General features: G+C 51.3%; 2 protein-coding genes across 2 annotated transcripts in view; both read left to right on the forward strand.

Moving 5' to 3' along the window:
- The window catches only part of LOC142484969 (calcium-binding protein 2-like), a 40,776-nt gene extending 35,367 nt beyond the window's left edge, over positions 1-5,409 (forward strand). The window contains exon 6 of the mRNA XM_075584214.1: positions 1,921-5,409. Within this exon, the coding sequence (XP_075440329.1) occupies positions 1,921-1,949 (29 nt within the window). The 3' untranslated portion in view covers positions 1,950-5,409. The remainder of the gene's footprint in view (positions 1-1,920) is intronic.
- On the forward strand, positions 3,868-27,519 carry LOC142484970 (uncharacterized; the record flags this gene model as incomplete). The annotated part of the gene is given in 6 exon segments (XM_075584215.1): positions 3,868-3,871; positions 5,756-5,826; positions 14,669-14,976; positions 14,978-15,200; positions 15,252-15,338; positions 27,280-27,519. Coding segments are annotated over 6 exon segments (933 nt in total), but the record flags the coding sequence as incomplete, so codon positions are not given.
- Positions 27,520-27,544: the final 25 nt, after the last annotated feature.

Here is a 27,544-nt window from a genome sequence, read left to right on the forward strand (position 1 = left end):
TATATCACCCTATCACGGGAGCCCAGAGGTAATGCATGTGAGAGTGCAGGATACTCAGTGAGAGTAACACTATATCACCCTATCACGGGAGCCCAGAGGTAATGCATGTGAGAGTACAGGATACTCGGTGAGAGTAACACTATATCACCCTATCACGGGAGACCAGTACTTTTACACTGTTGAATAAAGTTGTTGAATAAAATGGGGTTTATTCTGGCACGCCAGCAGACAAAACAAAGATGTATAACACAAGATACTATATTAACTGGGGCCTGGGGAGTAGTCTCTAACCTCGCTCGGCCAGGGACCTGCTTCAAGAAGTCTTGCCCTGTCCGCTGCTTGTCCAGGATATCAGAGGGCTGATCACACAGAAACCACTCACATGTATCTCCAGCTGGTCACAGTCAAGATCCAAACTTCTTCACAGAATGTCTCAGTCTCTCCGATAGTCTCCACACTCATTCCCAGAGTGGCTCTCAGATGATCCTCTGAAGGATAACCAATTCTCTGATCAGCAGCACATCTAATATAGCTCTCTGTGGCTATCCCTTAAATGGGAGGGGGGCTGCTGGCCAATCAGAGCACGGATTAGGTTGGTGTCACAAAAGCTGGCGCAGGCATTCTAAGGCACTCAAGAGCTCCCACTGTGCAGGAGAGTCGGAAAAGAACAGAGAGCCCATTCCCAGACCTGATTGTCCACTCTTTCCCACTCACCAAATGTCTTTAACACCTCTATGCTCCCAGCCATTGTCTCAATCCACATTCTCTGCAGGAACCATAAAAACTCAGAGTCCCCTCCATAGAAATGTACACGTGCAAATCCCATTATAAGTCTGCTATCTTAGAAATGATTACATACAGTCACATAATCCAATGTACACGTTACAGGGCCGACTCCCAAATCACACCACAGAACACATCCCCTGGCTGTCTCTATAGTATACCCCTCCCCTGGCTGTCTATATAGTACCTTCCTCCCCTGGCTGTCTATATAGTACCTTCTTCCCCTGGCTGTCTATATAGTATCTTTCTCCCCTGGCTGTCTCTATAGTACCTTCCTCCCCTGGCTGTCTCTATAGTACCATTCTCCCCTGGCTGTCTCTATAGTATCTTCCTCCCCTGGCTGTCTCTATAGTATCTTCCTCCCCTGGCTGTCTCTATAATATCTATCTCCCCTGGCTGTCTCTATAGTATCTTCCTCCCCTGGCTGTCTCTATAGTATCTTCCTCCCCTGGCTGTCTCTATAGTATCTTCCTCCCCTGGCTGTCTCTATAGTATCTTCCTCCCCTGGCTGTCTCTATAGTATCTTCCTCCCCTGGCTGTCTCTATAGTATCTATCTCCCCTGGCTGTCTCTATAGTATCTATCTCCCCTGGCTGTCTCTATAGTACCTTCCTCCCCTGGCTGTCTCTATAGTATCTTCCTCCCCTGGCTGTCTCTATAGTACCTTCCTCCCCTGGCTGTCTCTATAGTACCTTCCTCCCCTGGCTGTCTCTATAGTACCTTCCTCCCCTGGCTGTCTCTATAGTACCTTCCTCCCCTGGCTGTCTCTATAGTACCTTCCTCCCCTGGCTGTCTCTATAGTACCTTCCTCCCCTGGCTGTCTCTATAGTACCTTCCTCCCCTGGCTGTCTCTATAGTACCTTCCTCCCCTGGCTGTCTCTATAGTATCTTCCTCCCCTGGCTGTCTCTATAGTACCTTCCTCCCCTGGCTGTTTCTATAGTATCTTCCTCCCCTGGCTGTCTCTATAGTACCTTCCTCCCCTGGCTGTCTCTATAGTACCTTCCTCCCCTGGCTGTCTCTATAGTACTTTTCTCCCCTGGCTGTCTCTATAGTATCTTCCTCCCCTGGCTGTCTCTATAGTATCTTCCTCCCCTGGCTGTCTCTATAGTACCTTTCTCCCCTGGCTGTCTCTTTCAGAGTTTGTCATGATGTTGTCATCGAGATAACCTGTTGGAGTGGTGATGTCACAGGATACAGTGATGTCAGAAGATAAGTCCTTATTAAACACCCTTCATTAGATCAGTGATCCCAGCTCTGACCTCACAGATGCCGCCCCCACCTGCTAAATGTGACCATGGGTATATATATTGTATGTATGTCACGGCGCCCCCACCTGCTAAATGTGACCATGGGTATATATATTGTATGTATGTCACGGCGCCCCCACCTGCTAAATGTGACCATGGGTATATATATTGTATGTATGTCACGGCGCCCCCACCTGCTAAATGTGACCATGGGTATATATATTGTATGTATGTCACGGCGCCCCCACCTGCTAAATGTGACCATGGGTATATATATTGTATGTATGTATGTCACGGCGCCCCCACCTGCTAAATGTGACCATGGGTATATATATTGTATGTATGTCACGGCGCCCCCATCTGCTAAATGTGACCATGTGTATATATATTGTATGTATGTCACGGCCCCCCACCTGCTAAATGTGACCATGGGTATATATATTGTATGTATGTATGTCACGGCGCCCCCACCTGCTAAATGTGACCATGGGTATATATATTGTATGTATGTCACGGCGCCCCCACCTGCTAAATGTGACCATGTGTATATATATTGTATGTATGTCACGGCGCCCCTACCTGCTAAATGTGACCATGGGTATATATATTGTATGTATGTCACGGCGCCCCCACCTGCTAAATGTGACCATGGGTATATATATTGTATGTATGTCACGGCGCCCCCACCTGCTAAATGTGACCATGGGTATATATATTGTATGTATGTCACGGCGCCCCCACCTGCTAAATGTGACCATGGGTATATATATTGTATGTATGTCACGGCGCCCCCACCTGCTAAATGTGACCATGGGTATATATATTGTATGTATGTCACGGCCCCCCACCTGCTAAATGTGACCATGGGTATATATATTGTATGTATGTCACGGCGCCCCCACCTGCTAAATGTGACCATGGGTATATATATATTGTATGTATGTATGTCACGGCGCCCCCACCTGCTAAATGTGACCATGGGTATATATATTGTATGTATGTCACGGCGCCCCCACCTGCTAAATGTGGCCATGGGTATATATATTGTATGTATGTAACGGCGCCCCCACCTGCTAAATGTGACCATGGGTATATATATTGTATGTATGTCACGGCGCCCCCACCTGCTAAATGTGACCATGGGTATATATATTGTATGTATGTAACGGCGCCCCCACCTGCTAAATGTGACCATGGGTATATATATTGTATGTAACGGCGCCCCCACCTGCTAAATGTGACCATGGGTATATATATTGTATGTATGTCACGGCGCCCCCACCTGCTAAATGTGACCATGGGTATATATATATTGTATGTATGTCACGGCGCCCCCACCTGCTAAATGTGACCATGGGTATATATATTGTATGTATGTCACGGCGCCCCCACCTGCTAAATGTGACCATGGGTATATATATTGTATGTATGTCACGGCGCCCCCACCTGCTAAATGTGACCATGGGTATATATATTGTATGTATGTAACGGCGCCCCCACCTGCTAAATGTGACCATGGGTATATATATTGTATGTAACGGCGCCCCCACCTGCTAAATGTGACCATGGGTATATATATTGTATGTATGTCACGGCGCCCCCACCTGCTAAATGTGACCATGGGTATATATATATTGTATGTATGTCACGGCGCCCCCACCTGCTAAATGTGACCATGGGTATATATATTGTATGTATGTCACGGCGCCCCCACCTGCTAAATGTGACCATGGGTATATATATTGTATGTATGTCACGACGCCCCCACCTGCTAAATGTGACCATGGGTATATATATTGTATGTATGTAACAGCGCCCCCACCTGCTAAATGTGACCATGGGTATATATATTGTATGTATGTAACGGCGCCCCCCTCCTCTGCAATGGGTCCTCGTGTCATGTGTACCCTACCACTGTCCCACCCTCTCTCCCCCCCCCCCCCCACTCCACCTCTTTCTTCTCACCCCCCACACTTCTATCCCCTCAACCCACCTCCTCTATCCCGTCCCCACCTCTATTCCTCCATCCTCTATCCCCTCCCCGCTCACCTCCCTCACCTCTACCCCCTCCCCTCTATCCCCTCACCCCGCACACTTCTATCCCCTCCACACCTCTATCCCCTCTCCCCCACCTCTATCCCCCCACCCCGCACTCTTCTATCCCCTCCCCAACTCTATCCCCTCCCCCCACCTCTATTCACTCCCCACTCCTATCCCCCCCCACCTCTATCCCCTCCCCCCCACCTCTATCCCCCCCTCTATCCCCTCCCCCCACTTCTATCCCCTCCCCCCCACCTCTATTCCCTCCCCCCAACCTCTATCCCACCTCCCCCCACCTTTATCCCCTCACCCCCTTCCCGATTTCTCCCCACTAACCCTCTTTCCTACCCCCTCCCCATTTAGAAATGTATCTATATTATTAAAAGGGCCCATGTGCTCCTAATTAGATTGTAAGCTCCTCAGAGCAGGGACTCCTCTTCCGAAATGTTACTTTTATGACTGAAACACTTATTCCCATGCTCTGTTATTTGTATTATTTGTTATTTATGATTGTCACTTGTATTACTAATGTGAAGCGCCATGTACACTAATGGCGCTATATAAAAATAAAGACATACATACATTATTAAATAATGACCTGAAATTGTACAGCAAAATCTTGGCGAATAGATTAAACCCTATTCTCCCGAGATTTATCCATATCGACCAGGTGGGATTAGTGTCGGGTAGACAAGCCTCAGTTAACACATCTCCTGGAACCTGAGCCATACTTCTAAGTCTTGACGCAGAGAAGGCTTTCAACAGAATAGATTGGTTATTCTTAGATAAAACACTACAGAAATTTGGATTTTAAGGACTCATTTTTAGAAGGCGTCCGAGTACTATACCAAAACCCGACGGCTTTAGTTAAGCTTCCAGGAAGTGATCCGGACCCAATAAGAATTAAGAATGCAACAAGACAGGGCTGCCCATTGTCCCCTCTTCCCTGACGATCGAACCCCTAGCTGCGAATATTAGAGCAAATGTTAATATCGAAGGTATAGCAATTGGGAAAATTAACTATAAAATCTCCTTATTCGCCGATGATATCATTTTAATATTAGCTAATCCCCAGATTTCGTTGCCTAACCTCCAAAAAACTTTATCAGATTTTGGGAAAATCTCTGGGTATAAAATTAATAATGACAAATCAGAGGCCCTAAATCTGACCCTCCCAGACTCGGAGATTAAATTACTAAAATTGAATTTTAACTATAGATGGCGTTCCTGTCACATTAAATATCTGGGAGTAAATGTGACCAGGAACCACCACTCTACAAAGCAACTACCCAGCCCAGTTTGACAAAATCAAAAGGGACTTGGCGAAGTGGCGGGGATACCGGGGAGGCGGGGATACCGGGGAGGCGGGGAGACCGGGGAGGCGGGGAGACCGGGGAGGTGGGGAGACCGGGGAGGCGGGGATACCGGGGAGGCGGGGATACCGGGGAGGCGGGAATACCGGGGAGGCGGGGATACCGGGGAGGCGGGAATACCGAGGAGGCGGGGAGACCGGGGAGGCGGGGAGACCGGGGAGGCGGGGAGACCGGGGAGGCGGGGAGACCGGGGAGGCGGGGAGACCGGGGAGGCGGGGAGACCGGGGAGGCGGGGACCGGGGAGGCGGGGAGACCGGGGAGGCGGGGATACCGGGGAGGCGGGGGTACCGGGGAGGCGGGGAAACCGAGGAGGCGGGGATACCGGGGAGGCGGGGATACCGGGGAGGCGGGGATACCGGGGAGGCGGGGATACCGGGGAGGCGGGGAAACCGGGGAGGCGGGGAAACCGGGGAGGCGGGGATAATGCATGTGAGAGTGCAGGATACTCAGTGAGAGTAACACTATATCACCCTATCACGGGAGCCCAGAGGTAATGCATGTGAGAGTGCAGGATACTCGGTGAGAGTAACACTATATCACCCTATCACGGGAGCCCAGAGGTAATGCATGCGAGAGTGCAGGATACTCAGTGAGAGTAACACTATATCACCCTATCACGGGAGCCCAGAGGTAATGCATGTGAGAGTGCAGGATACTCAGTGAGAGTAACACTATATCACCCTATCACGGGAGCCCAGATGTAATGCATGTGAGAGTGCCCGATACTCAGTGAGAGTAACACTATGTCACCCTATCACGGGAGCCCCGAGGTAATGCATGCGAGAGTGCAGGATACTCGGTGAGAGTAACACTATATCACACTATCACGGGAGCCCAGAGGTAATGCATGTGAGAGTGCAGGATACTCAGTGAGAGTAACACTATATCACCCTATCACGGGAGCCCAGAGGTAATGCATGTGAGAGTGCAGGATACTCAGTGAGAGTAACACTATATCACCCTATCACGGGAGCCCAGAGGTAATGCATGTGAGAGTGCAGGATACTCGATGAGAGTAACACTATATCACACTATCACGGGAGACCAGGGGTAATGCATGTGAGAGTGCCCGATACTCAGTGAGAGTAACACTATATCACCCTATCACGGGAGCCCAGAGGTAATGCATGTGAGAGTGCAGGATACTCGGTGAGAGTAACACTATATCACCCTATCACGGGAGACCAGGGGTAATGCATGTGAGAGTGCAGGATACTCAGTGAGAGTAACACTATATCACCCTATCACGGGAGCCCAGAGGTAATGCATGCGAGAGTGCAGGATACTCGGTGAGAGTAACACTATATCACCCTATCACGGGAGACCAGGGGTAATGCATGTGAGAGTGCAGGATACTCAGTGAGAGTAACACTATATCACCCTATCACGGGAGCCCAGAGGTAATGCATGTGAGAGTGCAGGATACTCAGTGAGAGTAACACTATATCACCCTATCACGGGAGCCCAGAGGTAATGCATGTGAGAGTACAGGATACTCGGTGAGAGTAACACTATATCACCCTATCACGGGAGACCAGTACTTTTACACTGTTGAATAAAGTTGTTGAATAAAATGGGGTTTATTCTGGCACGCCAGCAGACAAAACAAAGATGTATAACACAAGATACTATATTAACTGGGGCCTGGGGAGTAGTCTCTAACCTCGCTCGGGCAGGGACCTGCTTCAAGAAGTCTTGCCCTGTCCGCTGCTTGTCCAGGATATCAGAGGGCTGATCACACAGAAACCACTCACATGTATCTCCAGCTGGTCACAGTCAAGATCCAAACTTCTTCACAGAATGTCTCAGTCTCTCCGATAGTCTCCACACTCATTCCCAGAGTGGCTCTCAGATGATCCTCTGAAGGATAACCAATTCTCTGATCAGCAGCACATCTAATATAGCTCTCTGTGGCTATCCCTTAAATGGGAGGGGGGCTGCTGGCCAATCAGAGCACGGATTAGGTTGGTGTCACAAAAGCTGGCGCAGGCATTCTAAGGCACTCAAGAGCTCCCACTGTGCAGGAGAGTCGGAAAAGAACAGAGAGCCCATTCCCAGACCTGATTGTCCACTCTTTCCCACTCACCAAATGTCTTTAACACCTCTATGCTCCCAGCCATTGTCTCAATCCACATTCTCTGCAGGAACCATAAAAACTCAGAGTCCCCTCCATAGAAATGTACACGTGCAAATCCCATTATAAGTCTGCTATCTTAGAAATGATTACATACAGTCACATAATCCAATGTACACGTTACAGGGCCGACTCCCAAATCACACCACAGAACACATCCCCTGGCTGTCTCTATAGTATACCCCTCCCCTGGCTGTCTATATAGTACCTTCCTCCCCTGGCTGTCTATATAGTACCTTCTTCCCCTGGCTGTCTATATAGTATCTTTCTCCCCTGGCTGTCTCTATAGTACCTTCCTCCCCTGGCTGTCTCTATAGTACCATTCTCCCCTGGCTGTCTCTATAGTATCTTCCTCCCCTGGCTGTCTCTATAGTATCTTCCTCCCCTGGCTGTCTCTATAGTATCTATCTCCCCTGGCTGTCTCTATAGTATCTTCCTCCCCTGGCTGTCTCTATAGTATCTTCCTCCCCTGGCTGTCTCTATAGTATCTTCCTCCCCTGGCTGTCTCTATAGTATCTTCCTCCCCTGGCTGTCTCTATAGTATCTTCCTCCCCTGGCTGTCTCTATAGTATCTATCTCCCCTGGCTGTCTCTATAGTATCTATCTCCCCTGGCTGTCTCTATAGTACCTTCCTCCCCTGGCTGTCTCTATAGTATCTTCCTCCCCTGGCTGTCTCTATAGTACCTTCCTCCCCTGGCTGTCTCTATAGTACCTTCCTCCCCTGGCTGTCTCTATAGTACCTTCCTCCCCTGGCTGTCTCTATAGTACCTTCCTCCCCTGGCTGTCTCTATAGTACCTTCCTCCCCTGGCTGTCTCTATAGTACCTTCCTCCCCTGGCTGTCTCTATAGTACCTTCCTCCCCTGGCTGTCTCTATAGTACCTTCCTCCCCTGGCTGTCTCTATAGTATCTTCCTCCCCTGGCTGTCTCTATAGTACCTTCCTCCCCTGGCTGTTTCTATAGTATCTTCCTCCCCTGGCTGTCTCTATAGTACCTTCCTCCCCTGGCTGTCTCTATAGTACCTTCCTCCCCTGGCTGTCTCTATAGTACTTTTCTCCCCTGGCTGTCTCTATAGTATCTTCCTCCCCTGGCTGTCTCTATAGTATCTTCCTCCCCTGGCTGTCTCTATAGTACCTTTCTCCCCTGGCTGTCTCTTTCAGAGTTTGTCATGATGTTGTCATCGAGATAACCTGTTGGAGTGGTGATGTCACAGGATACAGTGATGTCAGAAGATAAGTCCTTATTAAACACCCTTCATTAGATCAGTGATCCCAGCTCTGACCTCACAGATGCCGCCCCCACCTGCTAAATGTGACCATGGGTATATATATTGTATGTATGTCACGGCGCCCCCACCTGCTAAATGTGACCATGGGTATATATATTGTATGTATGTCACGGCGCCCCCACCTGCTAAATGTGACCATGGGTATATATATTGTATGTATGTCACGGCGCCCCCACCTGCTAAATGTGACCATGGGTATATATATTGTATGTATGTCACGGCGCCCCCACCTGCTAAATGTGACCATGGGTATATATATTGTATGTATGTATGTCACGGCGCCCCCACCTGCTAAATGTGACCATGGGTATATATATTGTATGTATGTCACGGCGCCCCCATCTGCTAAATGTGACCATGTGTATATATATTGTATGTATGTCACGGCCCCCCACCTGCTAAATGTGACCATGGGTATATATATTGTATGTATGTATGTCACGGCGCCCCCACCTGCTAAATGTGACCATGGGTATATATATTGTATGTATGTCACGGCGCCCCCACCTGCTAAATGTGACCATGTGTATATATATTGTATGTATGTCACGGCGCCCCTACCTGCTAAATGTGACCATGGGTATATATATTGTATGTATGTCACGGCGCCCCCACCTGCTAAATGTGACCATGGGTATATATATTGTATGTATGTCACGGCGCCCCCACCTGCTAAATGTGACCATGGGTATATATATTGTATGTATGTCACGGCGCCCCCACCTGCTAAATGTGACCATGGGTATATATATTGTATGTATGTCACGGCGCCCCCACCTGCTAAATGTGACCATGGGTATATATATTGTATGTATGTCACGGCCCCCCACCTGCTAAATGTGACCATGGGTATATATATTGTATGTATGTCACGGCGCCCCCACCTGCTAAATGTGACCATGGGTATATATATATATTGTATGTATGTATGTCACGGCGCCCCCACCTGCTAAATGTGACCATGGGTATATATATTGTATGTATGTCACGGCGCCCCCACCTGCTAAATGTGGCCATGGGTATATATATTGTATGTATGTAACGGCGCCCCCACCTGCTAAATGTGACCATGGGTATATATATTGTATGTATGTCACGGCGCCCCCACCTGCTAAATGTGACCATGGGTATATATATTGTATGTATGTAACGGCGCCCCCACCTGCTAAATGTGACCATGGGTATATATATTGTATGTAACGGCGCCCCCACCTGCTAAATGTGACCATGGGTATATATATTGTATGTATGTCACGGCGCCCCCACCTGCTAAATGTGACCATGGGTATATATATATTGTATGTATGTCACGGCGCCCCCACCTGCTAAATGTGACCATGGGTATATATATTGTATGTATGTCACGGCGCCCCCACCTGCTAAATGTGACCATGGGTATATATATTGTATGTATGTCACGACGCCCCCACCTGCTAAATGTGACCATGGGTATATATATATTGTATGTATGTCACGGCGCCCCCACCTGCTAAATGTGACCATGGGTATATATATTGTATGTATGTCACGGCGCCCCCACCTGCTAAATGTGGCCATGGGTATATATATTGTATGTATGTAACGGCGCCCCCACCTGCTAAATGTGACCATGGGTATATATATTGTATGTATGTCACGGCGCCCCCACCTGCTAAATGTGACCATGGGTATATATATTGTATGTATGTAACGGCGCCCCCACCTGCTAAATGTGACCATGGGTATATATATTGTATGTAACGGCGCCCCCACCTGCTAAATGTGACCATGGGTATATATATTGTATGTATGTCACGGCGCCCCCACCTGCTAAATGTGACCATGGGTATATATATATTGTATGTATGTCACGGCGCCCCCACCTGCTAAATGTGACCATGGGTATATATATTGTATGTATGTCACGACGCCCCCACCTGCTAAATGTGACCATGGGTATATATATTGTATGTATGTAACAGCGCCCCCACCTGCTAAATGTGACCATGGGTATATATATTGTATGTATGTAACGGCGCCCCCCTCCTCTGCAATGGGTCCTCGTGTCATGTGTACCCTACCACTGTCCCACCCTCTCTCCCCCCCCCCCCCACTCCACCTTTCTTCTCACCCCCCACACTTCTATCCCCTCAACCCACCTCCTCTATCCCGTCCCCACCTCTATTCCTCCATCCTCTATCCCCTCCCCGCTCACCTCCCTCACCTCTACCCCCTCCCCTCTATCCCCTCACCCCGCACACTTCTATCCCCTCCACACCTCTATCCCCTCTCCCCCACCTCTATCCCCCCACCCCGCACTCTTCTATCCCCTCCCCAACTCTATCCCCTCCCCCCACCTCTATTCACTCCCCACTCCTATCCCCCCCCACCTCTATCCCCTCCCCCCCACCTCTATCCCCCCCTCTATCCCCTCCCCCCACTTCTATCCCCTCCCCCCCACCTCTATTCCCTCCCCCCAACCTCTATCCCACCTCCCCCCACCTTTATCCCCTCACCCCCTTCCCGATTTCTCCCCACTAACCCTCTTTCCTACCCCCTCCCCATTTAGAAATGTATCTATATTATTAAAAGGGCCCATGTGCTCCTAATTAGATTGTAAGCTCCTCAGAGCAGGGACTCCTCTTCCGAAATGTTACTTTTATGACTGAAACACTTATTCCCATGCTCTGTTATTTGTATTATTTGTTATTTATGATTGTCACTTGTATTACTAATGTGAAGCGCCATGTACACTAATGGCGCTATATAAAAATAAAGACATACATACATTATTAAATAATGACCTGAAATTGTACAGCAAAATCTTGGCGAATAGATTAAACCCTATTCTCCCGAGATTTATCCATATCGACCAGGTGGGATTAGTGTCGGGTAGACAAGCCTCAGTTAACACATCTCCTGGAACCTGAGCCATACTTCTAAGTCTTGACGCAGAGAAGGCTTTCAACAGAATAGATTGGTTATTCTTAGATAAAACACTACAGAAATTTGGATTTTAAGGACTCATTTTTAGAAGGCGTCCGAGTACTATACCAAAACCCGACGGCTTTAGTTAAGCTTCCAGGAAGTGATCCGGACCCAATAAGAATTAAGAATGCAACAAGACAGGGCTGCCCATTGTCCCCTCTTCCCTGACGATCGAACCCCTAGCTGCGAATATTAGAGCAAATGTTAATATCGAAGGTATAGCAATTGGGAAAATTAACTATAAAATCTCCTTATTCGCCGATGATATCATTTTAATATTAGCTAATCCCCAGATTTCGTTGCCTAACCTCCAAAAAACTTTATCAGATTTTGGGAAAATCTCTGGGTATAAAATTAATAATGACAAATCAGAGGCCCTAAATCTGACCCTCCCAGACTCGGAGATTAAATTACTAAAATTGAATTTTAACTATAGATGGCGTTCCTGTCACATTAAATATCTGGGAGTAAATGTGACCAGGAACCACCACTCTACAAAGCAACTACCCAGCCCAGTTTGACAAAATCAAAAGGGACTTGGCGAAGTGGCGGGGATACCGGGGAGGCGGGGAAACCGGGGAGGCGGGGAGACCGGGGAGGCGGGGAGACCGGGGAAACCGGGGAGGCGGGGAGACCGGGGAGGCGGGAATACCGGGGAGGCGGGAATACCGGGGAGGCGGGGATACCGGGGAGGCGGGGATACCGGGGAGGCGGGAATACCGAGGAGGCGGGGAGACCGGGGAGGCGGGGAGACCGGGGAGGCGGGGAGACCGGGGAGGCGGGGAGACCGGGGAGGCGGGGAGACCGGGGAGGCGGGGAGACCGGGGAGGCGGGGATACCGGGGAGGCGGGGATACCGGGGAGGCGGGAATACCGGGGAGGCGGGGATACCGGGGAGGCGGGGATACCGGGGAGGCGGGAATACCGGGGAGGCGGGGATACCGGGGAGGCGGGAATACCGAGGAGGCGGGGAGACCGGGGAGGCGGGGAGACCGGGGAGGCGGGGAGACCGGGGAGGCGGGGAGACCGGGGAGGCGGGGAGACCGGGGAGGCGGGGACCGGGGAGGCGGGGAGACCGGGGAGGCGGGGATACCGGGGAGGCGGGGGGTACCGGGGAGGCGGGGATACCGGGGAGGCCGGGATACCGGGGAGGCGGGGATACCGGGGAGGCGGGGAAACCGGGGAGGCGGGGAAACCGGGGAGGCGGGGATACCGGGGAGGCGGGGAGACCGGGATGGCGGGGAGACCGGGGAGGCGGGGAGACCGGGGAGGCGGGGATACCGGGGAGACGGGGAGACCTGGGAGGCGGGGAGACCAGGAAGGCGGGGAGACCGGGGAGGCGGGGAGACCGGGGAGAGCGGGGAGACCGGGATACCGGGGAGGCGGGGATACCGTGGAGACCAGGGGGGCGGGGAAACCGGGGAGGCGGGGATACCGGGGAGGCGGGGATACCGGGGAGGCGGGGATACCGGGGAGGCGGGGAAACCGGGGAGGCGGGGAGACCGGGGAGGCGGGGATACCGGGGAGGCGGGGAAACCGGGGAGACCGGGAGACCGGGTAGGCGGGGGAAACCGGGGAGGCGGGGATACCGGGGAGGCGGGGAAACCGGGGAGGCGGGGAGACCGGGAAACCGGGGAGGCGGGGAAACCGGGGAGGCGGGGATACCAGGGAGGCGGGGGTACCGGGGAGGCGGGGAAACCGAGGAGGCGGGGATACCGAGGAGGCGGGGATACCGGGGAGGCGGGGACACCAGGGAGGCGGGGATACCGGGGAGGCGGGGATACCGGGGAGGCGGGGAAACCGGGGAGGCGGGGAAACCGGGGAGGCGGGGGTACCGGGGAGACCGGGGAGGCGGGGATACCGGGGAGGCGGGGATACCGGGGAGACCGGGGAGACCGGGGAGGCAGGGGAGGCGGGGATACCGGGGAGGCGGGGATACCGGGGAGGCGGGGAGACCGGGGAGACCGGGGAGGCAGGGGAGGCGGGGGAGGCGGGGAGGCGGGGATACCGGGGAGGCGGGGATACCGGGGAGGCGGGGAGACCGGGGAGGCAGGGGAGGCGGGGATACCGGGGAGGCGGGGATACCGGGGAGACTTGGGAGGCGGGGATACCGGGGAGACTTGGGAGGCGGGGAGACTTGGGAGGCGGGAAGGCGGGGAGACCGGGAAGGAGGGGAGACCGGGGAGGCGGGGAAACCGGGGAGGCAGGGAGAGCGGGGAGGCAGGGAGAGCGGGGAGACCGGGATACCGGGGAGACCGTGGAGACCAGGGGGGCGGGGATACCGGGGAGGCGGGGATACCGGGGAAGCGGGGATACTGGGGAGGCGGGGATACCGAGGAGGCGGGGATACCGGGGAAACCGGGGAGGCGGGGAGACCGGGAGGCGGGGATACCGGGGAGGCGGGGATACCAGGGAGGCGGGGAGGCGGGGATACCGTGGAGACCGTGGAGACCAGGGGGGCGGGGATACCGGGGAGGCGGGGAAGCGGGGATACTGGGGAGGCGGGGATACCGAGGAGGCGGGGATACCGGGGAAACCGGGGAGGCGGGGAGACCGGGAGGCGGGGATACCGGGGAGGCGGGGATACCAGGGAGGCGGGGAGACCGGGAGGCGGGGATACCGGGGAGGCGGGGAAACCGGGGAGGCGGGGAGACCGGGAAACCGGGGAGGCGGGGAAACCGGGGAGGCGGGGATACCAGGGAGGCGGGGGTACCGGGGAGGCGGGGAAACCGAGGAGGCGGGGATACCGAGGAGGCGGGGATACCGGGGAGGCGGGGACACCAGGGAGGCGGGGATACCGGGGAGGCGGGGATACCGGGGAGGCGGGGAAACCGGGGAGGCGGGGAAACCGGGGAGGCGGGGGTACCGGGGAGACCGGGGAGGCGGGGATACCGGGGAGGCGGGGATACCGGGGAGACCGGGGAGACCGGGGAGGCAGGGGAGGCGGGGATACCGGGGAGGCGGGGATACCGGGGAGGCGGGGAGACCGGGGAGACCGGGGAGGCAGGGGAGGCGGGGAGGCGGGGATACCGGGGAGGCGGGGATACCGGGGAGGCGGGGAGACCGGGGAGACCGGGGAGGCAGGGGAGGCGGGGATACCGGGGAGGCGGGGATACCGGGGAGGCGGGGATACCGGGGAGACTTGGGAGGCGGGGATACCGGGGAGACTTGGGAGGCGGGGAGACTTGGGAGGCGGGAAGGCGGGGAGACCGGGAAGGAGGGGAGACCGGGGAGGCGGGGAGACCGGGGAGGCGGGGAAACCGGGGAGGCAGGGAGAGCGGGGAGGCAGGGAGAGCGGGGAGACCGGGATACCGGGGAGGCGGGGATACCGTGGAGACCGTGGAGACCAGGGGGGCGGGGATACCGGGGAGGCGGGGATACTGGGGAGGCGGGGATACCGAGGAGGCGGGGATACCGGGGAAACCGGGGAGGCGGGGAGACCGGGAGGCGGGGATACCGGGGAGGCGGGGATACCAGGGAGGCGGGGAGGCGGGGATACCGTGGAGACCGTGGAGACCAGGGGGGCGGGGATACCGGGGAGGCGGGGATACCGAGGAGGCGGGGATACCGGGGAAACCGGGGAGGCGGGGAGACCGGGAGGCGGGGATACCGGGGAGGTGGGGATACCAGGGAGGCGGGGAGACCGGGAGGCGGGGATACCGGGGAGGCGGGGATACCGGGGAGGCGGGGATACCGGGGGAGACCAGGGAGGCGGGGATACCGGGGAGGCGGGTATACCGGGGAGGCGGGGATACCGAGGAGGCGGGGATACCGGGGATACCGGGGAGGCGGGTATACCGGGGAGGCGGGGATACCGGGGTGGCGGGGATACCGGGGTGGCGGGGGATACCGGGGTGGCGGGGATACCGGGGTGGCGGGGATACCGGGGTGGCGGGGATACCGGGGAGGCGGGTATACCGGGGAGGCGGGGATACCGAGGAGGCGGGGATACCGGGGAGGCGGGGATACCGGGGTGGCGGGGATACCGGGGTGGCGGGGATACCGGGGAGGCGGGTATACCGGGGAGGCGGGGATACCGAGGAGGCGGGGATACCGGGGAGGCGGGGATACCGGGGAGGCGGGGATACCGGGGAGGCGGGGATACCGGGGAGGCGGGGATACCGGGGTGGCGGGGATACCGGGTGTCGTGGATCGGGAGAATAGTTTCCATTAAAATGAATATACTCCCTCGGTTATTATATCACTTCCAGACCCTCCCGGTCCAGACACCTGGATCCAAACTTAAAAAAATGTACAAACTAGAATATTCCACTTTATCTGGCAGGGCAGAAGGCCCAGGATCGCCAGGTCATTTAACCGACCTCGAGACTAAGATGGGGCATGGAAGTCCCAGATCTCTCAAAATATTACCAAGCTGCCCAATTACAGCAAGCGGTGGTTTGGAACGCTGACCCAACCCAATACTGCTGGTTGGCCACAGAATCCCAGTACGCTAGGACGTCCTCTCTGTTAATGTCCTTATGGGCCCCAGATAAGGGGTTTGAGCTGGGCCCGGTGAGATGCACCTGGGAGACCTGGACCAAGTCCAAAGGCAAAGTTAACCTCAAGACTCCCACCTCACAACTTATCCCACTTTTTAACAACCCCAACTTTCCCCCAGGATGTGGCACCAAACAATTCGATCAATTTAAAGCAAGGAATATTAGAGTAATTGCCGATCTATTCCACAGTGGGAAATTTCTTCGTTTTCAAGAGCTTCAAACTAGACACGAAGCACCAGACTTAGATATGTTTAAATATCTGCAGATCCGGCATTTCCTCCAAAAGATTTCCACAAAGTTGGAATTTCCCCCCCTTTCAAGCTTTGAAGTATGTGTAAAAGAGGCGTGTACCGAAAAGGCCTGATCCCAAGAATATATGCTGGTACGGGGGCCGCGGCAGACTCCCCAGACCCCAACTACATGCGCAAATGGGCGGCTGATTAAAACGTAGAAATCAATAGAGATGATTGGGAAGATATTTGGGAGTTTGCTGCAAAGACTCTATACTGTATATATATAAATATAACCACTATAAAAGAAAACGTTTATAAGATTATTTTCTACTGATCACCCCAAGCTGGCTGAAGCAAATCTACCCTCTGGCGACTGATCTGTGTTGGCGGGGCTGCGGGGCAAAAGGCGATATGGTACACATCTGGTGGACATGCCGCCATACAGAAGTTTTGGTTCACATTCCAAACAATCATTAAAGATTCAACAGATCTGTCCATCCCGATGGACCCTTTGACTTATCTACTGGCAAAACCAGTCGAAGATGTAGACCGCCCCATGAGGCGATTAATATAACTTATACTGACTGCGGCTAGATGTGCCGCGGCGGCCTCCTGGAAGACGATTGCCCCCCCGCCCTCTAGACAAAAACGGTTGAAAAAAGAATAAACAAAGTAATGTTAATGGAACAATGTACAGCTTTTTTGAAACAACCGACCAAGGAATTGTATAGAACACGGGAGCCATGGTTGGGGCAGTGAAATGAACGGAACAGCCCTGATAATGTGTATATCAGGGGTGACTCCATTTTGTCTGCTGTATAACCATTTTTATGCTAACACTGCCATTCTGCTTAATAGTATAAAATTAACTAACCTTTTTCAACTACCCTTTTTATGAATCTAATGTTGGCTGAACTTCTGAATTAAAAGCGGAAATATTGACCAAATAAGGTACAAACAGGGAAATTATGTACGGTGTCAGCAATTTAATCTTGAATCATGTGATGTACGGGAGTTTCCAAATAAATGATTTAGTATCTTGTTATGTCTAACATAAGCACAAAATAAGGGAAATGGAAATTGGCATATTATCACCTTTGTTTTCGCTTGGCTATATAACCTGACTGAAATCGCCTAATAAACAGGAGAGATTTTTGACGCACACTGGTGTCAGACTCAATTATTTCTCCACCGAGCTGCTCATACTTTTCCAGGGCTGTAACAGTGGGAAAGGCCTCCGGAGGTGTGATCCGAGTACGGAGAAGGTCCCTACGTATCCAGTAGAGGATAATTATTTACAAGCCCGGAAAACTAAGGATTACATCATTCATTTGATGTGAAACGTTTAGGTTCATTACCAGGAGTATGAACCGATTCAAAGCCAAATAAAGGGAGATCCCTAATTGAACCCTTCAAAAAAGAATTAAAAAAACAAAGCCCCCCCCCCAAATAAGAATGAAGAAATACTTATGAGAAGCTTTTGGGCGTTACAAAGTAGGTTGGCGATGCGGATGAGGAGGGAGTGGGGGTCACCACCTCCCATCTCCCACCACCCCCCAATCTCTTCCTTCTCCCCTTCTTTCTGTCCTTCCTACTGGACTCCAGTCTAACAGTGCTTGTTGCTCCCCCTCTCCAGCCAACTGATTGGAATAAGAATGCCCCCTATACAAAGTGAAAGACAAAGCTACAATCCAATGGGACACGATTATTGGTTAACCCGTGTTTCACCACTTCTGTATATTTCTGGAAAGAATAACATATGTTTTATTGTCAATGTCCCCGGATGTTGTGTAGTTTCTGTCTAAAAATCTAGTCAGGATAAAGAAAAGAAACCCACAATTGCACTCTATGGGGGCAAAGAAAAGGTGGGACAATGTGTAACCCCAAACTGGGAGCGTACGGTGCCAAGCGACGCAAAACAAAAAAGATTTATTAAGGTACAATTGAGGAAACAGCCATAAAGTGTAGGGTATATATACAAGTGTATTTAAAATTAGGTGGGGGTGACGCGGTGTTCAAGAGGGTCGCCACCACCGACATCAGTAGAGTGACGTCATCTAAAACCGACGGTCCGGTTCGCGTAAGAGATTACGCTTTGTCAGGGTAGGGGTGATAGTGCATACTATTCCGCTCCCTCCTTAAATACCCTCCCTCCTAATGAGAGTGAGCTGATAGGGGAATCCCTATTGGTTTACCTATTCTGAGCTCTATATTGACAGAAACTCTAATCCTGAGTCCATTCATTCTCCAATATTCTGCAATAAATGATGATTGATTGGCACCCCATTTGATTGTATCTCAATGTTATATTTATTAAGCAAAAAGTGCTAAAGTGCTGTTACGCCGGTGCTGCCCGCAGACCAGACCCGTTCCTTTCACTGAGGTGAGGAACGTATAGAAGCACGCACCCGCAGCAAAGGGAGCGTGTCCGGAGTGTGGTGATTTTGGCATTGCCAGGCCAGGTGTATTTCGCTAGCAATACTTGCCGGTACCGGTGTAGAAATGCCGTTATCGTTGCCGTTAACCAAGGTCTGGGATAGGAGAATCCGGGAAGGTCGTTTGTCCAAGCAGGGGTCTAGAGCCAGAGAGAGACGTCCGCCAAGCCAAGTCGTAACCTGAGTGAATGAGAGAGAAAACGCCAGAGTAGTAATCCAAGTGAAAACTATGTCGAGCAATGAATGATAGGAAGGACTGGCATTATAAAGTGTGGCTGACCAATCAGAAGTGAAGGCAGACCTGGAGGACTGCGTGGAGCCATCCTGGATAGGTTCCCTTGATTGGCAGGCAGGTGAGGACTTTTGTCTTGACAGGAGATCATATTACTGTGTTGGGGGCGGGTCTTCACTGCCAGAGCAGTGAATAAATTAACTTCGCCCGGCGCGCGCTGTTCAGGCGCGCGCCCGAGCAACATGGCGGCCGCGTGAGGTACTGCAGGAAACCGGGGACGCCGAGGACGACGGGAAGCCCCCAGAACCGACGGAGGTGAGTAGCGCTGGCGAGGGGTGCGCGCCACGGCAGCGGGAGGGAATCTATCAGCAGAGGAACCAGGGCGCGGGCGCCGCGATCCCTGATTCCTCACAGTACCCCCCCCTTCAGGATCGGCCTCAGGACGATCCTTCCATGGTTTTGATGGAAACTTCTTACGAAAGCGTTTGAGGAGTCCTGGAGCATGAATATCTTTCAGGGGTACCCATGACCTCTCTTCGGGTCCAAAACCTCTCCAGTGGACCAAGAAGTGGACTTTACCTTTAGAAAGACGGGAATCCAGTAGAGCCTGTATTTCATACTCTTCGTTACCCTGTACCATCACAGGATCTGGTTTCGAAGTGTGATCCGGAAAGAGGCTACTGGAGATAAAAGGTTTGAGAAGTGAGGTGTGAAAGACATTCGGAATTCTCATGCTTTGAGGAAGTTGGAGTCGAAAAGAAACCGGATTAACCTGCTCCAAAATAGAAAAGGGACCCAGGAACCTAGGAGCCAATTTGAGGGAAGGCGTTTTGAGACGGATGTTCTTGGATGATAGCCAAACCTTGTCCCCGGGTTTGTATTCGGGTGCTGGACGACGGTGACGATCAGCCTGATTTTTAGATGTCAAGGATGCTTTTTGTAATGCAGATTGTATTCTGGACCAAGAGTCTTGTAGAAGAGCAATATGTTCGTCCACGGCTGGTACCCCAGAGGATCTTTTAGTAATAGGTAGGCGAGCCGGATGAAATCCGTAGTTGATAAAGAAGGGAGTCTCGTGGGTGGACTCATTCCTGGAAGAATTGAATGCGTACTCAGCCCAGATAAGTAATTCTGCCCAGTCATCCTGAGAATTAGAGACGAAGCACCTTAAGTATTTCTCGAGGGATTGATTAACCCTCTCGGTCTGTCCGTTGGATTGAGGGTGATATCCAGAAGAAAAGGAAGGCGAGATACCTAGTCTCTTGGTGAAATTTCTCCAGAACTTGGAGACGAACTGGGAACCCCGATCGGACACGATGGATGTAGGAATCCCATGGATCCGGAAAATCTCTTTGGCAAAAATATCCGCAAGGGCGGGTGAGGAGGGTAATCCTTTGAGAGGGATAAAGTGTGCCATCTTGGAAAACCGATCCACTACCACAAGAATGGTATTCATGCCATTCGACCTAGGTAACTCCACAATAAAGTCCATCGAAATGTGGGACCAGGGACGCTCTGGAATAGGTAAAGGTAAGAGAAGACCCTGAGGTTTCTGACGAGGAATCTTGTTACGCGCACATACCGGACAGGACCGTGTAAATTCCAGAATGGTTTTAGCCATATTGGGCCACCAAAAGGTACGACGGATGAGATCCAAGGTTTTCTTGAATCCAGGATGCCCTGCCGAACGGACGGCGTGTCCCCAGTCCAATATTTCAGGGATAAATTTGGGTTCCACATACAAAGAGTCTTTAGGAACCACAAGACCGGACGGGAGGTTCTCTTGAGACTTGATGATCCTCTCCAGATTCTTGAATGCCACAGCTGCTAAGATTCTTTGTTTAGGGAGGATGGACTCAGTGGTTTTCTCTGATCTCTCTTCAGAAGAGTATTGCCGGGAGAGAGCATCCGCCTTGACGTTCTTAGTGCCGGGAATGTATGAGAGAACAAAATTGAATCTAGAGAAAAATAACGACCAGCGAGCTTGGCGAGGACCTAAGCGACGGGCATTCTCAATGTACAATAAGTTCTTATGGTCCGTAAGGATGGTGAAAGGCTCTTTTGACCCCTCCAAAAGATGTCTCCATTCTTGAAGAGCCATTTTGACGGCCAAAAGTTCCCTATTGCCCACGTCATAATTCCTCTCTGCCGATGAAAATCTTTTTGAGAAAAACCCGCAAGGATGAAGTTTATCCTGGGAAGAAAATTTCTGCGACAGAACCGCCCCAGCCCCACAATCCGAAGCGTCAACCTCTAAGGTGAAGGGGAAATTCGTGTTAGGGTGTCGAAGGATGGGAGCAGAGACAAAAGTTTGTTTCAGTGTCTCGAATGCCGTGACAGCTTCTGGAGACCAAGATGAAGGGTCTGCACCTTTTTTGGTCAGTGCCGTGATAGGAGCGACAATGGTGGAAAAGTTGCGGATAAACTTCCGGTAATAATTAGAAAAACCCAAAAACCGTTGAACAGCTTTGAGGGAATTGGGTTGTGGCCAATCCACGACGGCCTTTAGCTTTTCTGGGTCCATGGCCAAACCTTTGTTGGAGATGATGTATCCGAGAAAAGAAGTGGTAGACTGATGAAAAATGCACTTCTCCATTTTAGCAAACAACCGGTTCTCGCGGAGGCGTGAAAGCACAAACTTCGTATGGATGATATGATCCTGTAAGTTTTGAGAAAAAATAAGGATGTCATCCAGGTATACAATGACAAATATATTTAGAACGTCACGAAAGATGTCATTGATGAAGTCCTGAAAAACTGCCGGTGCGTTGCATAACCCGAAGGGCATCACTAGATATTCGTAGTGTCCGCTACGGGTGTTGAAGGCAGTCTTCCATTCATCGCCCTCCCGGATGCGGATGAGGTTGTATGCCCCACGGAGATCCAGTTTAGTAAAGAGATTGGCCCCCTGAAGTCTATCAAAGAGTTCGGAGATGAGTGGGAGTGGATAACGATTCTTCACTGTGATATGGTTCAGACCCCGGTAATCAATACATGGTCTGAGAGTACCATCTTTCTTTTTGACAAAGAAGAATCCAGCCACCGCAGGAGAATTGGAATGACGTATGAAGCCCCGCTTAAGATTCTCACGAATATATTCGTCCATAGCTTTGGTCTCGGGCAACGAGAGAGGATAAGATTTGGCTTTCGGCAAGGTATAACCAGGTACCAGATCAATCGGACAATCGTAGGAACGATGAGGAGGTAGAAGTTCAGACTGAGCCTTGCTGAAAACGTCCAAGAATTCGGCGTATGGAGAAGGCAACTCCCTCAGAGAATTTGATGTATTGGCTAATAGAAAGGATGGTTGCTTGATAGAGGAAAAAGGTCTCTCTGACCTTGACCTCCAGTTAATAGGGTTAGGAGACACCCAATCGATGAGTGGATTATGCTTCTGTAACCAGGGCAAGCCAAGCGTGATAGGTGTTCCTGGGGCATGAATAACATCAAAACCCAGAGTCTCTTTGTGAGAAGGAGTAGAAAGGGTGATAGGTCCGGTCTCTAAGGAGATATAAGCCGGGGTGAGAGGTCGATTATCAATCCCGACCAGGCAACGGGAGAGTCCTTCCTGGAAAGCGGAATTTGATTTTGCTCAGAAAAGGTTTGATCTATGAAATTCCCTCCTGCGCCGGAATCGATAAATGCAGCAGTGGAGGTGCGGAAAGTCGGTCCTGAAAGAGAGACGGGAATAGTCAATCTTTTGGGAAGTTCCCTTCTGGGAGGGGGACAAGGAGATTCAGTACCCAGAGAGCGCCCCTTCGTACTCACTGGGCTTAGTCGTTTCCCGGAGATGGAGGATGATTACGGGTACGCTGCTCAGAAGCTCCGCAATGATGGCACGACTCCCCAGTAGAGCGAAGTTGTCGTGACGGTACCCGAGGTTGCTGAACTCCAAGTTGCATCGGCTCTGGAGCCTCCAGCGCCGGTAACGGGGATACGACGGATCTCTGGTTAGTAGAGAACCTGGAAAAGGAAGCACGGAAAGGCGTAGCCCGGGGAAGCTGACGCTGAGCGCGGCGTACCTGAAGGCGCTGATCCATACGAGTAGCCAGGTTGATGAGATCCTCCAGTAACTCTGGCCTGGTGTGGGAAGCAAGTTCATCCTTCAGAGACTCCGATAGACCTCTCCAGAAGGCGGCGACTAAAGCCTCCTGACCCCAATGAGTCTCAGCTGCTACGGTTCTGAATTCCAAGGCGTATTGACCCACAGGCCGACGTCCCTGTGTAAGCTCTAGCAGGGTATCAGAAGCAGTCTCTTGACGTGCGGGGATATCAAAAACCTGTCGAAAGTCCCGTCTGAAGGCCGCGTAATCGCGGGTAATATCAGGGCGTAGTTCCCAGATCGGAGAGGCCCATGCCAGTGCATTACCTGTGAGCAGACTATATACGTAGGCTACCTTTTTCCGGCCAGTAGCATACAGCTGGGGAGCCATCTCGAACTGGATCTCGCACTGGTTGAGAAAACCACGACAGGTGTGTGGATCCCCTGCGTAGGGCCTTGGAGCCGGAATCTTCGGAACTGAAAATGAAGTGGAAGATAAGTCAGACTGCGCCGGGGGTGCAGCCGCAGGCGGAGCCTGAAAAGGGCGGTCCGATACCTGTTGGGAGAGGAGAGCCACTTGATCCGTTAAGGCCTGTATTTGTTGGTACATGGCCGTCATCATAGAGTCCACAGTCTGGTCTGCGTCTTGTGGGCTCGACATAATGTTACGCCGGTGCTGCCCGCAGACCAGACCAGTTCCTTTCACTGAGGTGAGGAACGTATAGAAGCACGCACCCGCAGCAAAGGGAGCGTGTCCGGAGTGTGGTGATTTTGGCGTTGCCAGGCCAGGTGTATTTCGCTAGCAATACTTGCCGGTACCGGTGTAGAAATGCCGTTATCGTTGCCGTTAACCAAGGTCTGGGATAGGAGAATCCGGGAAGGTCGTTTGTCCAAGCAGGGGTCTAGAGCCAGAGAGAGACGTCCGCCAAGCCAAGTCGTAACCTGAGTGAATGAGAGAGAAAACGCCAGAGTAGTAATCCAAGTGAAAACTATGTCGAGCAATGAATGATAGGAAGGACTGGCATTATAAAGTGTGGCTGACCAATCAGAAGTGAAGGCAGACCTGGAGGACTGCGTGGAGCCATCCTGGATAGGTTCCCTTGATTGGCAGGCAGGTGAGGACTTTTGTCTTGACAGGAGATCATATTACTGTGTTGGGGGCGGGTCTTCACTGCCAGAGCAGTGAATAAATTAACTTCGCCCGGCGCGCGCTGTTCAGGCGCGCGCCCGAGCAACATGGCGGCCGCGTGAGGTACTGCAGGAAACCGGGGACGCCGAGGACGACGGGAAGCCCCCAGAACCGACGGAGGTGAGTAGCGCTGGCGAGGGGTGCGCGCCACGGCAGCGGGAGGGAATCTATCAGCAGAGGAACCAGGGCGCGGGCGCCGCGATCCCTGATTCCTCACAAGTGCCACATGCATAATGTGTAGGTAGAATAATGCACACATGCATAATGTGTAGGTAGAATAATGCACACATGCATAATGTGTAGGTAGAATAATGCACACATGCATAATGTGTAGGTAGAATAATGCACACATGCATAATGTGTAGATAGAATAATGCACACATGCATACAGTAATGTGTAGGTAGAATAATGCACACATGCATAATGTGTAGGTAGAATAATGCCACATGCATAATGTGTAGGTAGAATAATGCACACATGCATAATGTGTAGGTAGAATAATGCCACATGCATAATGTGTAGGTAGAATAATGCCACATGCATAATGTGTAGGTAGAATAATGCGCACATGCATAATGTGTAGGTAGAATAATGCACACATGCATAATGTGTAGGTAGAATAATGCACACATGCATAATGTGTAGGTAGAATAATGCACACATGCATAATGTGTAGGTAGAATAATGCACACATGCATAATGTGTAGGTAGAATAATGCACACATGCATACAGTAATGTGTAGGTAGAATAATGCACACATGCATAATGTGTAGGTAGAATAATGCCACATGCATAATGTGTAGGTAGAATAATGCACACATGCATAATGTGTAGGTAGAATAATGCCACATGCATAATGTGTAGGTAGAATAATGCCACATGCATAATGTGTAGGTAGAATAATGCACACATGCATAATGTGTAGGTAGAATAATGCACACATGCATAATGTGTAGGTAGAATAATGCACACATGCATAATGTGTAGGTAGAATAATGCAACATGCATAATGTGTAGGTAGAATAATGCACACATGCATAATGTGTAGGTAGAATAATGCACACATGCATAATGTGTAGGTAGAATAATGCACACATGCATAATGTGTAGGTAGAATAATGCAACATGCATAATGTGTAGGTAGAATAATGCAACATGCATAATGTTCAGGTAGAATAATGCACACATGCATAATGTGTAGGTAGAATAATGCACACATGCATAATGTGTAGGTAGAATAATGCACACATGCATAATGTGTAGGTAGAATAATGCAACATGCATAATGTGTAGGTAGAATAATGCACACATGCATAATGTGTAGGTAGAATAATGCACACATGCATAATGTGTAGGTAGAATAATGCAACATGCATACTGGTATCCTAGATATAGGGGACAGCTATAGTTGAGGTGTCAGGTAAATTCCAGCACTAAGTACTAGCCTAGGTGCATGACATAATATATAAGGTGTCTACTTGGAGATATGGCTCAATAAGGGATGAGCCACGGTTGATGTGCAACTATTTGGGGTGCAGTATGATGGGGTGGGGGATGGGTTGTAACATGACATGTGGATGCGGTAGGAAAATCCAGAGGGATGGTAGAATGGTGTAGGAATGGAAGTAGGAATGCACATGTGTGCATTATTCTACCTACACATTATGCATGTGTGCATTATTCTACCTACACATTATGCATGTGTGCATTATTCTACCTACACATTATGCATGTGTGCATTATTCTACCTACACATTATGCATGTGTGCATTATTCTACCTACACATTATGCATGTGTGCATTATTCTACCTACACATTATGCATGTGTGCATTATTCTACCTACACATTATGCATGTGTGCATTATTCTACCTACACATTATGCATGTGTGCATTATTCTACCTACACATTATGCATGTGTGCATTATTCTACCTACACATTATGCATGTGTGCATTATTCTACCTACACATTATGCATGTGGCACTTCAGCACTTTTTGCTTAATAAATATAACATCGAGATACAATCACATGGGGTGCCAATCAGCGCCGGTGGTGGTGACCCGTGTGTTAGGAGCTCCGGTGTATCGAGCACTTGGACACGCACGGGGCTGATCGGGTTGTATTAAGCCTGGCTCACACGCATTCTCATTACCCTTTAGCTTGTCACGTTTGGCTAGCTGTATATACCGGTGCTACATTGATATAGCTTATTGTATGGTACCCTGCCGCTATGATCTATGGGTTACGCAGCGAGACTGTATATAGGGATCAGGCCATTTTCAGTGACCCAAGCCCCACGCACATACTGCAGAGCCGCTCCACGCTGTGCCTGTGTTACACTGTTTGCTCAGTCACACTATCTATGGTTATATACTTTGTTGCTACTATAAGTGCATGCTGTGAGCTGACAGTAACAGTATGTTTGGGCGATGTTGCTATATGTATGTTCTTTGTTACTGTGTTGGTCTTCTAACTAGCGTGTATGACCATTTATATACATACCGTGTCACTTAAAGCAACCAGCACCCCTTCAGCCTACTAATCGGAGCTCCGTCATAGGAACCCTGTGTATGTGTTATTTGGACATATTCCATACATTATACTATACAGATTCGGGGAATATTCCTCCTACGAATTTGGGGTACCTATGGTGGGCCTTAGAGGAGCCCCACATACCCTCTTGAACACTGGGTCACCCCCACCTAATTTTAAATACACTTGTATATATACCCTACACTTTATGGCTGTATCCTCAATTGTACCTTAATAAATCTTTTTTGTTTTGCGCCGTTTGGCATCGTACGCTCCCAGTTTGGCCCCGTACGCTCCCAGTTTGGCACCGTACACTCCCAGTTTGGGACCTTAGGCTCCCAGTTTGGCACCGTACGCTCCCAGTTTGGCCCCGTACGCTCCCAGTTTGGCACCGTACGCTCCCAGTTTGGCACCGTACGCTCCCAGTTTGGCCCCGTACGCTCCCAGTTTGGGACCTTAGGCTCCCAGTTTGGCCCCGTACGCTCCCAGTTTGGCATCGTACGCTCCCAGTTTGGCACCGTACGCTCCCAGTTTGGCCCCGTAC

The sequence above is a fragment of the Ascaphus truei genome, unplaced genomic scaffold (assembly GCF_040206685.1).
Source record: "Ascaphus truei isolate aAscTru1 unplaced genomic scaffold, aAscTru1.hap1 HAP1_SCAFFOLD_487, whole genome shotgun sequence".
NCBI classification, from domain to species: domain Eukaryota; kingdom Metazoa; phylum Chordata; class Amphibia; order Anura; family Ascaphidae; genus Ascaphus; species Ascaphus truei.